Here is a 17,341-nt window from a genome sequence, read left to right as displayed (position 1 = left end):
ATTCTCAGCATCAGTATCTCCAGACACCTTGAGCTCACACATTTTAATGCAAGAAACTATATTAACATTTTGAGCACATTGTGTACATACACAAACCAAAAAGGCAAAGTCTTTACCTTGTTATAATTTAAACATGAGATAAGCAACTGAAAGAAAACATACAGCAATAAACACAGAATGCATTAAGAACTGATTAATATGTAGTGACAAGAATTACTAGAAAGAGGAGAGGTGCAATGAGAGATTAATTTAGCTGCTTGGCTGCAAAGCTTGTTAAAGTATGGAAGGTAAAACTGGTAGATGTGAGGTAGCAGGACTGAGGCAAAAGGCAGGGTGAAAATGGGCAAGAATAAGCAGCAGAGTGCAGGCCATAGACTGAGCTCTGAAAGAAGGAAAGAATTAAATGTGATGATACAAGATAGCAGCAAACAGTAGTCTGTGCTTCCGTGCGCTACAAAAAGTACTTCAGAGAAATAATGTGGCATAAGTTACTTTCTTACTGGATACTTTGGGTAGTAACCTCAAAGACACAGACATTTTCAAAGGCTCCTATGGGTTTCTGATATTTTACCAAATGCTGCAGATCCTGCAAATGGCAAGGGAAAGAAAGGGACACTGGAGTATTTAGGGGTCTCAAGCCTATCACTGCCAACAATCACATTTACCAACCTCAGGGAAACGGTTACAGTGTAAAAAACTGTAAGAATGACTATGACACTTTCTTACTACTTTTTATGGAAATGTGTAGCACCAAAGGTGAGACTATCAAAGAACATGACTTCTATTTTCTGTACTTTTGCTTTCTGAATCTAAGAAAACTCTTTCTCCTGCCTGAAATACTCCAGGCTGCACTTTAGCACTGCCATTCATGAATTAGTGATGCAGCAATTATATCCAGCACATAAAATTCCCTCTACTTAGTGAAAGTAGTCCTTCTGCCACATGGCATCAATATTCACAACCCACATTATCTCAGAAAATATTACACTAAGAAGTTCTCCTTTCTATCTCTTCCTTTCTTCTCAGTTACTGAGTTCTCTATGCTGGAACTGTATCTCAGAAACTATTAAAATCAAGTAAGCATGTTATGATGCTGAAGAAGAGAACACAGTGATGGTGAGGGGAGGTTCTTGTATTTAACACTTTTTTCTCTCCCGGGAAAACATTAACAGTCCCAAATCCACCTTGATCTGCATACACAGGTGTGTGCACAAGTGCTTTCAACTGAACTGGGAAAGAATTCTTTCCTAGCCCAGGACTCCTTCAAATCAATGTTCTGTTATTTTCCTGTGACAGGCATATGGGACTCCTCATCTGTTAAACTTTAAACATCCATAAAGTGTTGGCAGAACTGGGTCCTGTGTTTGAAAACACTAGAGGGATAAATGCTAAAGCAAACTTAATGTTTCCCATTATATGGATCATTACACTAAAGCTTAAAGAGCTTTTTAGGTAGTTGCTCTACCTCAATGCACTAAGGGTTTGCTTTTCAACAATGCACAAAAGCATATTTCATCTTGATATTTGGGTATTAGAAATGAAGTAACTTACACAATCTCTACTCTTTAAGCTGCAATGGCACCACTTCTGCCTGTCTTTTTTTCTTTTTTTTTTTTTCTTTAATAGAAGTGAATCCACGTTACAGTAGATAAGTATCTCACTCATCCTTTAAAAAGAAATTCCCAAAAACTAATCAGTAAAATTACCTAGAAAGTATATAGATAAGACCAAGACATTCTGACATCCAGTGTTTTAGCCCTTACTCACTTTTTCTTGCTTTAATTTACTTTAGCCCCAAACACAACCAGATTATTAAAGCTGAGCCAGCTCAAAAACATGCATACATGGTCAAACAACCTCACAGTCAAAATCCATTTTGAAATTATATTAAAATCCATTTGCCAATATCAGTAAATGGAAAAATTCTTTTCTTCAACTTGACTGTGGTGGGAATTACAAAACCTTATGCCTGAATTTGTGTCTTGCATGCTCTGGCATCAACACCTCAGTAATGAACGTTTTCATTAAGCCAGTTTGTAATCCAGAAGAAAATACAGACTTCATAGAAGGAAGAATAATTTTATTTAAATGCCTGTGAAGCTACTAGGGGAAAAAAGCCAAGAAATTTGTCAGTGTCTGTGTTCCCAGCTACCAGATCTGGTTTAAATTTCTGATGGAGTAGTCTTCCACTGGAAAATGCTGAATTAGTGAAATCATGATGTTTCTCAGAAATGTTGACTTAATCAACTCTAGATAAAAATCTTCAGAAGCCCTTAGCACCGGAATTTAAGCATTTTACTCAAAGAAAGTGATCCAACTTTTATTGAAATAAAATGGAAGAACTGTTGGAAAATTAAGCTCTCCTTGCTTCCAATTCCAAATAGAATACAGGCTACAAAACAACTGCCTTTTACAGCAGTCAATTATTGAAAGTTTAACACAGCAACAAAAACATCCATCAAACCCCAGCTGAAAACAAGGTGACATATAATATCCATTCAGCCACAGCAGTGACACAGGAACATCATTGCACACAGACCCCTACAGCAGACCTGACCACACTACCAACCCTTCAGAAAGCAAGAGAGATTACAGAACTTATCAATCTTCCCCCTTCCCCTTGCTATACTACACCTTATACATCTCCTGAAACATTTTGCTTCATTACTGAAATACAAAACCTCATGCTTCCTGAGCTCAAGCAGATATGAAGGACAATATTACAAAAAATTCATTGTATCAGAGAGAAGTCACTGTATTTAAGAGGAAGTGAGGAGTGTGCAAGCTTTAAATATTCAACTAAAATAGCAGCTCTGGTTTAAACTTATGAAACTTACGAAATGAAATGATGTCTACCAACAGACTAATTTTCCAGAGTATTATGAATTTTGAACTTGGATTTTTTCCCCCTTAGTACAGTTTCACTGGGTTACAGAAAACATAGAAAGCAATTAATGTTGATATTCAAAACAATTATTGTGCTTGCTTGTGACAGACTGATGTATTAGACAAAGTACAACTGGCTCATGCCTCTGTTCTTGAAGGGTCAGAAGGCTGAACTCTACTGGCCATCCCATTCTTCTGCAGAGAAAAGTGTCAGTCTATGAAGAATGCCATAACTGAAAGGAAAAATGTTTCGTGCTCCCAGTTAAAAAATTGTGAAGTGAATGTTCATTTTGTGGTTTCAGCTACTGATCACTAAAACTCCTGCCATTTTTGGAAACATGCCCAAGTGTAATAGTACAGAGAGCCACAGTTCAATTATGCCACTGTGTCTGAACCCAGTAAGTTAATTAAATTAATTCAAATACACTCTGCTGAATACCTGTCATATCTGCTCCTGATTACTCTTATTAAACCCAGAAAGGCAAGGAAAAATGCATTTATTCTCTCTACCCTCTCAGTTTTCAAAGAAAAGCTACAGCCCTCAACATTAAAAATTGTTCTTTGGTAAATGAGTAGCCAACTAAACTGCAGAGATTTAATTCTGGGACTCAAAAGAACCTCTGTGTGGGTGGCTGACACCAAACACACCAACCTTTTGAATACCAAACACACCAGCTCTTAATCCTTTGCTGTGTACAGATCAAACTAAGAGAGTGGCCTGCTTGTCTCAGTGCTTTAGCATCTGCCTTAATGAGAGCCCACTCCTCCACGGTCTCCCTCTTCTGCACTCAAGAGCTGCTCTGAGCAGAGCTGTGTCCCTTTGGCAGAACACACAGTTCCATGAAACCTTCTGTTGCACAAAGTAAACGTGCAGCTCTTCAGTGCTTTTGGGCAGCACACAATACACAGACAGTGAAAGGTTCATCTGAAAGCACCAGGACCTTGTTTCTTATTAACAGGAGAGAGGGTGGGCAAAGACATCCCTGTGTGGGAAGATGCACAAGAGATGGTGCTGACACACACACACCCTGCCATGTCAGACCCTCCCTTCCAGATGAAGTTTCTACAGAAGTCAAATTGACAGACTTTTCCCATGCAGGTACAGGGATGCAAACTGCCTCAGGATTTAAACAAATTAAATTCATCTGCCTTGGGCCCTCTAAAGCTGGCAATAAAGTGGCAGATCCTATGGCAAAGACCAATTTTTTCCAAGAAGAGAACGGGGAGTTTCATAAAACACTAATGAAAACTTACTCAGCATCCAACTTGTCACAAATTCAGTGGTTTTGGTCAATATCCTACAAGGAGTGATACCTTCTACTGTTCTCAGAAAACACCCACCTCTCCTAAGCATACATGGAGTTAAGTTTCTTTAATCCTGCAATAAGCCAAAGGAACTTTCACCTGCCCTGTAGAAGTGCATGCTGTCTTCTACATCCTGAAACAAAGATGTTTTGTTCAACTAGAAAGTCAATTGAAAAACCAAGGTTAGTGCTCTTTAACTGCTTTTTGACCAGTTAAACTAAAAGAAAGAAAGATATGTTAATCCACAGGGATATCTTCTCAAAAACACCATGCAGGAATTAAGAGTAGATGTGATCAGTAAAACACTACAGAAATGCCACTGTGCTAAAGGTGCAAGACTGTAGAATGCATGAAGGTTTTTTTATTCTGAGGAAAAAAAAAAAAAAAAAAAAAAAGAGAATTCACAGGCTTTCTGGCTTGCCACAAACCTCAGAGGATGGATCTAGTTCTACTGGCAGGCAGTATCACAGACTTGCAAAGATAGAGGCGTCCATCCCCTTCCTGTCTGCCTTCATGCCCTCCCTCCCCCAGAGACAGAAATCTTGTCACACATTCAGAAGAGCTGAATGCATAGAAGAGCTTCTTTTGGCACTCAGGTTGCATTGATTTTTAACTAACAGAAGACCTGTTTTTAACTTCCAGGGTTAAAGTTGCAATTTCATCAACTATAATTTTCACTTACAAACTTGGTAACCAAGGGATTCTCCTTCCCAGACCACAAGACTGACATATCCACAGAGGCACCATATCACTTGCACTGAACCAGTTTGCAGGAGACTTGGCAAGAAAACAACACTTTTTCAGAAGTCAGCAATGCCAGGAAACTATGCTGCAGCAGATGGTGGAGCCAGTATCTAGAGACACCAAGGAAGAGGGTGACAACCAGTAGACTCCACTCAATGCAACTTCTTTCATCCCAGGTACAGACCCCTAGGCAAACAGCAGACATTTGGCAAGTAACATAAAGGCTCTGCATGCTGGATATAGTACAAATTATATGTGTGTGCATATCGATATAAATAAAAAAATATACATGCTCTTTCCAAAAACCTGCAAATTAACAAGACTTGGGGAAAGCCCCCCTATGTATTTATCAAGTGGCATTGACAAAAAATACTACTGGCAGCAGACATGGATTGGGAATGCTCCTGAACATAAAAATCACAAAACCAGCATGAGATTTAAATCAAAATAAGAAAATCATATGCTAGAATTTAAATCCTTTTCTCCTGTCTACTTTGGAGTCTTCTGGACAAGCACTCACTTTTTTTTTTTTTTCCTTTTTTTTTTCCAAACCCCTAAATGAAAGCAGATATTCTTCTGCTTTTACTTAGCTGCCAGCTGAGACTGCAGAGAAGAAAATGTGGCAATATGCAACTGCAAGAGTTGGCAACATTATACCAACTGTTTGCTTGTGGTATCCAAAATGCAAGCTTTTGCACCTCAAATCCCAACTTTCAGGGTGCTGGCACCTTTGCAAATTTGAATTCTGTTTTCTCCACGGATGCTTCAGTCCCCACAACCAATTCTTTCTCCAGCAGGTGGGAAACAATTTCAATGAGAATTTTCAGATTAAAAAACCTCACCATGCTCTACAACTCTGCAAATAAACTGACAAAGCAAAATTGACAGTACTCCAATCTCACTGCTCTATTGGCTCTTACCTTTACTTAGAGCTGTATAAAGTTTTTATAGATTAAAAGTCTACATAGCCTCAATGGCATCTCTTGGCAAAACATGCCTTGAAAAAAATGGAACTAATATCCTTTGTTAGGATATTAAATGAAAAACTAACAGAATATACTGGCAAAACAAAATCCTTGTTATTAAAAAAAAATCCTGCAGCAAGTCACACAGATAAAATAGCAAAAAAGAAAACATCAGGGCATGTCAGCTAAGCAAACCTCTCTGAGAGTTTCTGATTAGTACAATACTTGTCTACTTTTAAAAATTTTAGTATGTCACAGATAATTTAGTTCCTTCAAGTGCAGATAAAAAAATAGCAGGAGACAGAGCTACAATGTTCCTCACTGCAGGAAAAGCATTTGCAGAAGCACGAGGCATTAGACTGGAGAATCTGGGGTGAAGGAGGAAGGCAGTTATAAATGCAACAACCACTGAGAAATGATTCCATAGGTGTTTGTGTCTTACAGTCCTGACACCCATCAGCTGCTTACAGACTTTTGGGTTTTACTGTTTAGATACTTTTGGCTTTCATTTTTAGCATTAAAACTACATGACACACATTTTGTAGGAGGAGACAATGACCCAGAGGTCTTGGCTTGCCAGCTGTAACAACACAAACGAGGGACAGATCCAACATTTTGAATACAGCACTCTCAAACTTCCAACTCCCACCTTGCAAACATTTTCTCCTCCTATTAGAACACACCTGCAGCTTACTCCTTTGTGCTGTCCTGCCTGAAAGTTTTATCATTCATTCATTCAAACATCATGCTGAAGAAATGCACCACTGCAATCATGTCCTCTGGACTGAAGCACAGACTGCAATCCCAGGGTTTGTTGTGCATGACTCACAATCAAGAAATGACCTAAGCTCTTACAAAGCTATTTAGATAAAGAAGAAAGATACAAAACAGATTCCAGGGCCAAATGATGACTCAAGGATCATCTTGTGGTAGTCTGTCATCCTGAATTAGGGGACAAGCGGATTTGGCCCCAAAGGATGTTTCAAGTTCCTGAGGATATTGGACAGTGACAGACACACCAAACACCCTGCATCCTGTTTTATCTGCACTCTATCTTGTCAGTCTGGAAGGCCTTCTAGAGTTTCATAGACTTCTGTGTTTTCTTTTTGGCACTACCCTGTGTAAGCATTATTTAACTAGCACAGCAGGGGAAGGTGTAGCCCTCTTCAGAAAAGAACCAGCAGAGGACAATATAGGGCATCTCTCCACAGGCAGTGGGAGGCTTCTGGGTCATACACACTCATTGTAAATGTATGTGGCATGGCAGCAGATAAGAGAAAAAATGTGGCTGTCTTCCCAGTGACCTTATGAACTGACAGATGGCATAGCAATTCACAGTTTCATATTTTACTTTTCCTAACATGGATGTTAGGGGGGTGAAGGGGGAGAATGAGCTTCCAAATGAATCTGAAGAGATATGGGGGGTGACACTCTGAACACCATTCAGATGCACAAGGGATATAACCTGTCATTGCAATGAAAACCCAATTGCAGATTCCTCAAAGCTATTCCAGCAATTTTTAAGGTCCCACACATAGAGGTCTGCATTTTGCTCTGATTCTCTAGTCATAATTCTTTAGTCACCATCTTGCTCAAATTACTCTGCAGAGCAGCATCTTCCCTCAGCACTGCCAGACACTGCTCACTGGCTCTTCAAACCAGGAACCACAGGAGCTGCAACACTCAGAAGATTCAGTTTTCTCCTCTGATTTTGGCAAGCTGGAATTTGTTAATTCCACATCTGCTGCAAGACTAAAGGTGAATTATAAATCTTTCTTTGCAGCCTACAAGTCAAGGTAAACTATTAAGCATGCAAAGCAGCTAAGCTCTGTATCTGGCTGAAGATAAAAATGTAAACTCTGCCTTGAACTCCTGCTGTCAGGCTACAGACATGGAGTTTCTGATCACAAGCCTTCACTGATGTCAGAACTTCACTAACTCTGGCCCACTTCTTAGAACACAGAGAGATAGGCAGGGCTTGTAGAAATACGAAATACTTAAACCTGCAAGACAAAGGCTTCCAGAAAGGCCTGGTATTTAGAAACTGCTTCTGCAGTGAAAACTCTTCATGTTTAAGAAGAAGGAAGGGAAAGTCCTCCAGTCTCTTGCTAAGCAGCTCTCATCACAGCTGCAAGAAGCAGTTGGAGGCATCAGCCACAGCATGAGGCTCCAGCCTCTGTGGCAGGATTGAATGGGAAACAGTAAGTCCAAGTCCACAACAGTCTCCTTGGTCAATGCAAGGAAGATGAAAAGGCATATTCAGTACCTGGGAGAAGGCAGAGCTCCCAGACTCACTGACCACCCCCAGCCCCTCTGGCCCAAACCATGCAGGTGGGTAGGCTGCCACGTCTTCAAACCCCACTGCCAGGAAGCTGGAACTCAAATGAATAAGAAACTGGACAGTTTTTCAATAAAGTATCTTGCTAAAATAAAACTAGGACGCTTCTGCCATTTTGCAGAGAATGCTGAATCAGCACAGAACATCCTTGCTTGGGAAATTGCTCCCCAGACCACTGACACACTTAGTAAATCCCTAAGACAGTTAGCTGAGGAGACACGGAGATTTCCCTCAATAGTACACTTACTTTTAAAAAGGTAAAGTAAAACCAAGAAATTAAAACCTCTTGGGATTAGCACTGCTCTGAAAAATGAGTTCAGACTGTCTCTGCTCCCAAATTAGACTGTTTCTTTAAGCACCAGAGCTAAACTCATTATATATTCTTACCAGCAATATGCTATTAATATCAGATGTGAGCAGATAGCCTTGCCCTGAACAAGACAATGTGTTTTTTTCCATTTTAAAATATTAATTCCTATGTAACGCAGAAAGCTCTGAGAGTTTTAAAGCATTCTTTAAGTGTCATGAAAAAGGCAATGTAACTAATCAGAAACAGCAAAAATGGAAACAAGATTAAGATATCACAATTCAATTTTCTAGAAAATAATGTGCCACCAGCTGTGTAAACTTTCCTGTAGTTAAAACAAATATTCTGAAAATAAGCAGGCAGATGCTTTACACTGTATCCTGCCTCCTCAGCAGTCAGGCCTCCCAAAGAACTCTCAAGTTGTCTCTTAGATTGTACAAGGGCTTTAAAGACAGCCACAGAACAAACTGATTGGATAAGCAGGATTCTGAGCTATCTTTAATTTTTCTGTTCAAGTCATTAACTCAGAGCTCCTGCAGACACATCCAGCACTGCACTGCACACACTCTGTGGCCCCTGAACCACAGACAGTGCACACAATGTGCACGATCCTCTGGCACACCAGACAAGACACATGCTGGCCCATGGACTCTTTAGTTTTCTCTCCCAAACAAAAGAGGCAAGGCCTACCTGCTGATTCCAGTGACAGGCACTGTGCATTCTGTAGAGTTTCCTCTTCTGGAAGCTATGAAGTGGCCTTGTTCGGGCAGATGTGCTCACGTTATTCACAGAGACAGATCTGAGCCTTGTCCTGTCTCTCCTTCTTTTCTTGATGTGCTGATGGTCAAGCAGCCAGCTGCCTGAAGAGGATACCTCTCTATTGTCTGAAGCTCTGCAGTTGCATGAATAATGAGGAAAGGAAATACAAAATGTCAGATATGCTCCACATGCACAGGCCAAGATTTCACACACTGATTAGCATCAGCTATCTAATTCTCAGAGAATTTTATAAACACCACAAGGTTTTAGCATGCTGTTTCAGACAATTGTTTATGTGCTTTGTTTGCTAGTTAATTACTTCCATGTCAGGACAGGACAGGGAGTTTATCATTCTTCTTCACATTTCTGCTCATGGAAACAAATGTCAAAATGCAGTTAAGCCCTCAAGCATATACCGAGTTTTGTTTTTCACAAACTCAAGAACTCTAATATTTTTAACAGGTATGAGTTTCAAGTTACAATTAGTATTTCCTTTCATACTGATGTTCCATTCAAGACAGCAGTCATGCTAACCTAAAGGAGACCTAGAGTTCTGTCCTAATACTTCCAATATTTTCTGGTTTTGCTCAAGAACTGAAACTGAAGTAAACCTTTACACAGCAGTGCTCATTCAAACACAGGGTTGCAACTCATTGTGAATCATTTGTATCAAAATTGTATCAAACTCTCTACAGCTTCAAGTGTAGAGTGTCAGAATCAAGTGCGAAAATGAGGCTGAAAGCAGTAGAAGCCCTTGCGTGCACTTGTAGAACAACCTCACACCATTCCCAACCAACCTACACCCTGCCTGGTGACCAGAACAGGCATCATCGCAAGGTAAGAATTTAAAACACTCTCCCAGTTGGGTGGTGGGAATGACTCAATGGGAAGAATGAACTTTCCTGTTACAGGTATTCCTAATTTTATTTCATTCCTGCAGCAATATCTGCCTGCAAAGCTGAAGGCTTGCTGAAAAAAACACTCAAGTGTGCTTTTATTTTTACAATACTGAAGACCTTGATCACATCTCTGAACTGTCTGAGCAGTGCAACTACACAAGGTATTCTGGCCTTGGTTCATAGCAGGTCATCTATCTGCACAAATTAATATTTTATCTTATGACAACCCACAGTTTTATTAGTAAAGCTGTGACACAATAGAACATGAAAATGAATTTATTACAAGGCCACTTATAAATCTTTTTTGACAGGTGGTATTCTTCTTTTATTAAATGAAAGGGTTTGTTATGGAAGTGTGATTAAACACCATCCCATGCTGTTTTGGAGTGGTAACAAGGCTTTACACATCAATATAATCCAATAAGCAACACAGACACATGAAAACAACACGCTAATTAACAGAGGGATTGTACAAAGTATTTAAAGGAACATATCAGGAAGTGCCAAGAAAAAGCCCAAAATACTGAGGCATGACATTCTTAATGTTAACACTGCATTTTTAATGCTTGAGAAAGAAATACAAGGTTTACAGTCCATGGAAAAGATTTCTTAAAGTACTCTCTCCGAATTCTCAAAAACATTTTCTAAGTCAGATGGTCCCAAGCTCAACTTGTGGATTTCCACATGCCTCTCTCTTAAGAGGGACAACTTGAACAGATAAACAAGAACAAAAAGCTCCTCAGCCTGGCTCTTCAACTTGTGTGATTCCTGCCTTTGTTCTGGTGGTCTGCTGAGGCCCTTGGTAATTTCTCTGCAGTCTCTGACATCTGCTCTATTTACCCTCCTGTGCCTTGCAGCAATGCACTGCTCCAGTTTCAGATGAAGATCTCATCTTTGTGGCCTGGAGCTCAAGTACATGGCAGTGGGGTTTTCCTGCCACTTGTGTAAAAGGTTTCCCAATCAAGCTTGGAGTTACCATTTAGTTTGATCTTAGTCTGTGTGGTTTTCAAAAATGCGATTCTACAGTAGAGTAAAATGAACCACGGCCAGATGTGAAAGTCATAAACTGGCTAGAATGCTCTTTTCAAAGCTCATAGGTTTGCCTTTCTTGCTCCTGACTTTACTTCCAGATGCAGGCCTGCACAGCGAGCCATCAGACAGGCACTATTTGTCCTGAAGTATTAAATTTTTCCTTCCTTCATTAAGAAAGTGGGTATCACTAGCTCCAGGAACTGCTTCTATGAGCATCTACCTTCATGCAATGCTTTGGGCTAATCTTGGCACCCAGATTCAACTGAGCAAGGAAAAGCCACACAAAAAACCCCAGAAGGCACTAATGCAATTAGGCCTTGACAAATGGCAATTCAAGTTGCCCATATTCAGTCAGCCAGGAACTGTCCATGCACCTCCACTTCCCCTGTGAACAGCCCATGTACCAACTGTACTGCAACCCCAGTTACCAACCCCAAAGCATCTCATGCTTAAACCTACTTTAAAAATGGAATATTGTGTCATTCACATCAATGGCCTACAACTAATTTTAACAACTTATTTAAGTGAAAATTGCTATCATCTGTTTTTCCCCCATCTCAAAAATAAAAAACCTCCTTATTTTTCATTTGATTTTGATTTCTGCTTTCTGAAATACTGAATACAGTCAGAATGAACTCTAGAAAAAGGAAAGGGAGAAGCAGCTAAGAATTAAGTTAATTGCAGCATGTAAGTTAATAATTAAGTAATAAGTTAATTCAATTAATTGAACATACAACCTTATACAAAATACCACCAAAAACCTGAAACCTGCTCAAAAAACCCCAAGAAGTAGGAGGTAGTGAATTTCCCTGCAGGATTCTCATGAAAACCACTTTATTTCATGCATCTTTAATGAACAGTATTTAATGGCAGATTTCAAAACACTTTGTAAGCAGTGAAAACTTAAAATAACTGTTTAACTCATGTTTAAGACAGCATCTAGAAAGTCCTAAAATCTCTCAGATTCCCTTCCAACGCCTAACTTGCCAAAGTCCAGTTTAGAGCTATGGCACTGAGAAAATCTTTCAAGTCCTAACATTTTTCTTTGGAGTTTTTAAAATAGAAAACAACCAACCTTAGAGAGGGGTCCATGAGCAAACAATGTGTTACTCATGAAATGGAAAGACTAACTTTGGACAATGACCAATAAATAAGAAGAGAACTGGCTTGAAGTTACATCATTAGAGTCTCTCATCATGAAGTTAACTTCCTACACTCCTAAAAACATTTTTAAAAGCAGGAATTCTTCCTCATCTGTCTCATGAAAATGTCAGATTCAAGGCACAGCCTAAATTACTTTCTTCCATATACCCATTTCTATTAGCAATTCCTGTTTCAGGGCTATTTTTAGTCCACCTCTGAGAGGAACCTTCTGATTTTCTATTACATCATTTATAAACAATTGACACACCAGGAGCAGGGATGTCACATGCCAGGACCCCTTCATCCTTAGATTTAGGGCAGAATCACACAATCAGTGTGGAACAGACGGCAGCTAAAGAAGCTGCTCACTCTAATCTCTTTGTGGGAGGCTCCAGCCTCTGCAGCAAAGCTGAAACAGACGGTGTGGCCAGCTCTTCTTGGAGTCAGGAGCCAGGGAATTATGTTGTGCTGCACACTCTGCCATAAACACCCCAGCTCTAGCTGGGAACAGTTTCTTCATCCACCTGGTCTTAATTAAGACCTGTGAATAACAGCAGCCTCAAAAATCTCATTACAAGTATCTCGGGAGAAATATCCAACATATCTAGACCTTTTGTAACTATATTAAATTAGATTAATGTTGTTTTGAAACTAATACTTATTACAGCCTATAGTGTACTTAAAATCTCTGAATAAAAGATAGAATTACTAAGTAGTATGGACTAGCACTACAAAACATTTTTATAAAATATTAATTTCAACCCATAGTCATCCTGGAAGGTATGTCCATCCAGAAAAAAATACCTTGAATGGAAAGTAATATCTCCAAATTCCTGAAAATGTGGGTGACAAAGATAAACTTGGCCTTTTATTGAAGACTGATCTGCTTAAAATTAATGACGTTACTACCCTGACACTGACCCCTGCTGAGACACATTGCTTATGTATCCTACTAATCTAGTTTGTCAGTTTTCCAGAAATAAAGCTGCACTTGTTATGACAGAATGCATTAAGTCTCAAACAGTCACAATATATGTGTTCCTATATTCTTTCGCTACTTCACAGATTCACCTTCCCAGTACTAAAATGTAGTTATAGTGACTACATGTTTATGATCTCTTTAGGAACAACACAAAACCTACTATTTTCAACCTTAAAACCAAGACTTAACTCCTCTTGAAGCCTGCAGAAAGCAGCTCTGGTTTCCTTATTTAATGTAATTGTAATGCAATAATCATTGTAATGATTATTAGTTCCATATAGGTAACTCTGCCAAAAGTTATTCTCAAAAAAACCTACCACACTGTTACCCACCTGAAGGAGATGCCATTGACCAGCTGTCTGTGTCTACAGGTCTTGGATGAAAGAGATGAAGAAGCTGGAGACAGATTGAGTGGAGCAATGAGGCTGCTGATGATTTCACTTAATTGTGCGCTCTGGAAAAAAAATAAAATTAAAGTTAGTCAGGCTTTTATCCAGACTCAACAGCTCAAAGGTCCTGGGTTCTTGTTTTGCTATGCAGGATTTCAGGGAATAATCATATTTAGTTTCTTTCTGTGAATAACCATGTTGGCATGGTTTTTCTTTCACAATTATTATGTTCAACTCTACCAAAACCCAAATAAAACACCAACAAAGCACCAACACAACACCAACACAACCCTGAACATTGTTTATACGCCTGAAGTAGTACCCCAAATACATTAGTGATCTTAGTAACCAAAGGTCTTTAAAAGGAAAAAAGAAACCAGAACACTTTACAGCTGATATTACAACAGCTGCAGCCAGAGCTGCTAACTGGCCATTTGATAAACATTTCAACAGGGAAAAAAAAAAAAAAAAGGTCAACTTGTCTATTCATTGTACATTTTGTTCACTCAAAGTATTTTTGTTCTTAAAAGAATCCTCTTCATTGCTTACTACAGATTGACAAAGGTGTTTTTATAAAAGGAAGTGTAACTACTCGAGGACTATTGTGGTGACAGACAGAATGAGTAAGATCTTCTGGTAACCTCAAAAATAACAACCACCCCCCTACTCCTGAAAAAAACCTGGTTTTCAAAACTGACCCAAAACAAATGAAACAAATGTAGCCAATTTGTTAAGACTAAGAATTACTCCTTCCAAAGCAATGAATTGTGGACTGACTCCAAAAACATTTCACAATGATTTTTTGTTTTAAATGTCAGATCTTAAAGGCTATTCTCACAATAAATGTAGCTTGCTTAGAGGAAACTGTATTCTGCACACTGAGCAGAAATCAAATGTATCTGTAATGGCATACTCTTTTTAACAAAAAAACAACCTTTTGTATTACTTTGTTGGATTTTCATTCAGAACTAAGAACATTTAAAACATGAATTGCTAGAGGTTATCTAGTAAGTTTTCTATACATTTTGGTATTTATGCAGAAAGAGGAGATTTTTTTTTTTGTTTCATTACAACTCACATACTTTCTGTTAACATTTAGGTGATGTAGTCAGGCAAAAATTTCCCATCAGAATAAAATTCAGAGATGGATATTAAAGCACAGAAATAGCAAGTCAATTATAAAAGAACTGGGCAAAGCAAACAAGATACCAGTAAAATAGCAGACTGATTTAAAAATCTCAGCAAAATTCATTCTGTAAGGATTAGTTTTTACTGAATATAAGAGCATTAAAAACATGCAGACTTCCAAAATACAAGGAAAAACATACATGTAGCTATGAAAAGGACTTGAAAACAGTATTAATAAAAATCGCCAGCCTTAGTCACTTTTATTCTACATGATTTTTCTTTTGGTTCACAAGCAAAATTACTTATTTTTTACAAAGAAATACTCTAACATCAGACTGAGGAATTCTGTGGGAATATCTGTAGATGTACTTCAGGTTGCAGCATTGTTGTTGCTCCTGACACTGAACAAGAAACTCAGACTTTCAGAATCAAGAACAGAACTGGGAGTCAAAAAGGAAATCGAACCCCAAGGCTTTTAGCAATGTAAAAGGGAAGAAACCCAGTGTGTTGTGTGAGATGTGTTAGTCTACTTCCAAGTAATTTTCAGATCATCAAAGTTCTTGGACCAAGTGTGTAGCTACCTGGGGACCAGGAAACAGACCACTATCCCTTGACTCATCAAAAGTCTTACTGAAAAGTGTGTTTAATTTTCCAAGCCACCACTTGAAGAGGGGCCATTAATCACATCCTAAAACGCTCTTTGGGTTACCTTATGCAATTGCCAGCTCTGAGTATATAAATTTCCTGTTTCATTGCTTCCTCACTCCTGCCTGTGGTGGATAAGATTTATCAACCAGGGGAAGCATTTTAATAACAGGAAAGTAGGACTATCAAATAAGAAAAAATTGGCACAGAGATTCAGGAACAGGCACTAGTGCTTGATGCTACTACTTATACCCCTTTTAAAAAATGTGTGTGTGACCAGGAATTTACATAGAGCAACATTATTGTCCCACAGTGGCTTTGTCAGATTTGTTTTACACAAACTGCACAAATTCATTCTGAAAAACAAATTTCCAGTATCTCCTTCAGCAAAGTGATACTACTACATCCTTCATGTACTTTCAAGCAAAAGAAAACCCTGCTGGAGTCTACATAGTATGACCTGGAATCAACCATGGAAACAGCCATTTTACACCCTGCAAAGCAAAACTCTGCTCACAACTACATCTCCACTGTACCCAGCAATTACCTGGAATTCCTCAGCTCTGAACCAGAGTCCTACAATGCTTAAAAAGGCAGATGAACCATTGTATTCTGCTGGAGCTTTTTTAAATTTTATTTTATTAATTAATTTCAAGTGCAATATATCTCCACTGTCAGCTGTCCTCTTTCACCTCACATTAAGCATTTCCTGAAACAATCTGTGCAAACTCTACACTGACCCAGCTATAAAGCAGGGGCAGGTTTGTGGCTGGTTCTTAGAGGCTGTTTCGTGTCTGCTTGGAGGGAAACAAAGTGCTAACACAGACACATCAGAAATAAAAGGTTAATTTGTAAACCTGGTGTACAGTGTAGCTATTTAAGCCCTTCAACTGATCACCACCCAATGCCAGGACCACAAAATATCTTTCTTTTTGGAAGCCATCACCATGGAACATCGCTGTTTCTGAAGTCAGTCATTTGGCTCCAGGGACAGGTCAGTTTTGTTTTACTTTACCTGTTTCTCTATGTTCCGTAAGAGCAGAGTAGGACTGCTGGGTGACATTTCAAAGTCATGTTCCGGCAGAGAATCCTGTCTCTCAATGGCAGCTTGTGAATTCCCTGTGGAGTTTAATAAAGCTTCTTGGTCTGTCAATTGTATTTGCTTCTTCAAAATGTCTTTTGGAAATGGGAATTCTTCTAAGACCACCATCCCCTAGACAACAGCAATTGAACACAGTTGGTTGACAACAGATTAACCCTCCTAAATAATTTTTAAGGGGCATTCAAACCTGGCACATTCCTCTTAAATCTTCCTGACAATTTTCAAGCACTTGGCTAGATTTAAAATAAACTTCTCAGCTTAAAATATAGAAATAATAGGCTTAAAAAAAAAAAAAAAATTAAAAAAAGCACATCAATTAAGCTAGTCCTTGTCACTCCAGGGTTATACCACTGCTTAAACATCTGTGCCAAAATTCAAATCAGAAATTCATACTTATTAGAATATTATATGATAATTTGCCTGCTGAATTAAGATGTAGTTTTTCCCTAAAAAACAATCGCCCTTTGAATTGAACTTTGTTTTTGTCTTTGCAGTCAATAAACTTTGCTGAAGACATTTTAAAGTGCTCTCTCTTATTCCTATCCACGTTCTATGAAAAACATCAAGGCTGTTATTTTTATGTAGCAGAAATTACACAATACTAAACAAAAGCCTTTTACAATTTAATAATTGACTTTTTTTAAGGTGAGCATTTTTACAGCTTCATAATTAGAAATAACTATTCTAAATATTCTAGCACTGTCACTACTTTTTAAG

General features: G+C 38.7%; 1 protein-coding gene across 4 annotated transcripts in view; it reads right to left on the bottom strand.

Moving 5' to 3' along the window:
- The window catches only part of KANSL1L (KAT8 regulatory NSL complex subunit 1 like), a 60,635-nt gene that overhangs the window by 18,091 nt on the left and 25,203 nt on the right, over positions 1-17,341 (bottom strand). For all 4 annotated transcript variants that reach the window (XR_014590572.1, XM_083865384.1, XM_083865385.1 and 1 more), the window contains exons 4-6: positions 16,538-16,735; positions 13,693-13,814; positions 9,236-9,437 (exon numbers count right to left, since the gene is read on the bottom strand). Coding sequence is in view for 3 of the 4 variants with exons in the window: in XM_083865384.1 (XP_083721510.1) it covers positions 9,236-9,437; positions 13,693-13,814; positions 16,538-16,735 (522 nt within the window). In the remaining variant the exon portion in view is untranslated. The remainder of the gene's footprint in view (positions 1-9,235; positions 9,438-13,692; positions 13,815-16,537; positions 16,736-17,341) is intronic.

This window comes from Zosterops lateralis, assembly GCF_965231275.1.
Source record: "Zosterops lateralis genome assembly, chromosome: 7".
In the NCBI taxonomy this organism is placed as follows: Eukaryota; Metazoa; Chordata; class Aves; order Passeriformes; family Zosteropidae; genus Zosterops; species Zosterops lateralis.
Note: the sequence above shows the minus strand (reverse complement) of the source record. Positions and strands in the feature narration are given on the sequence as shown.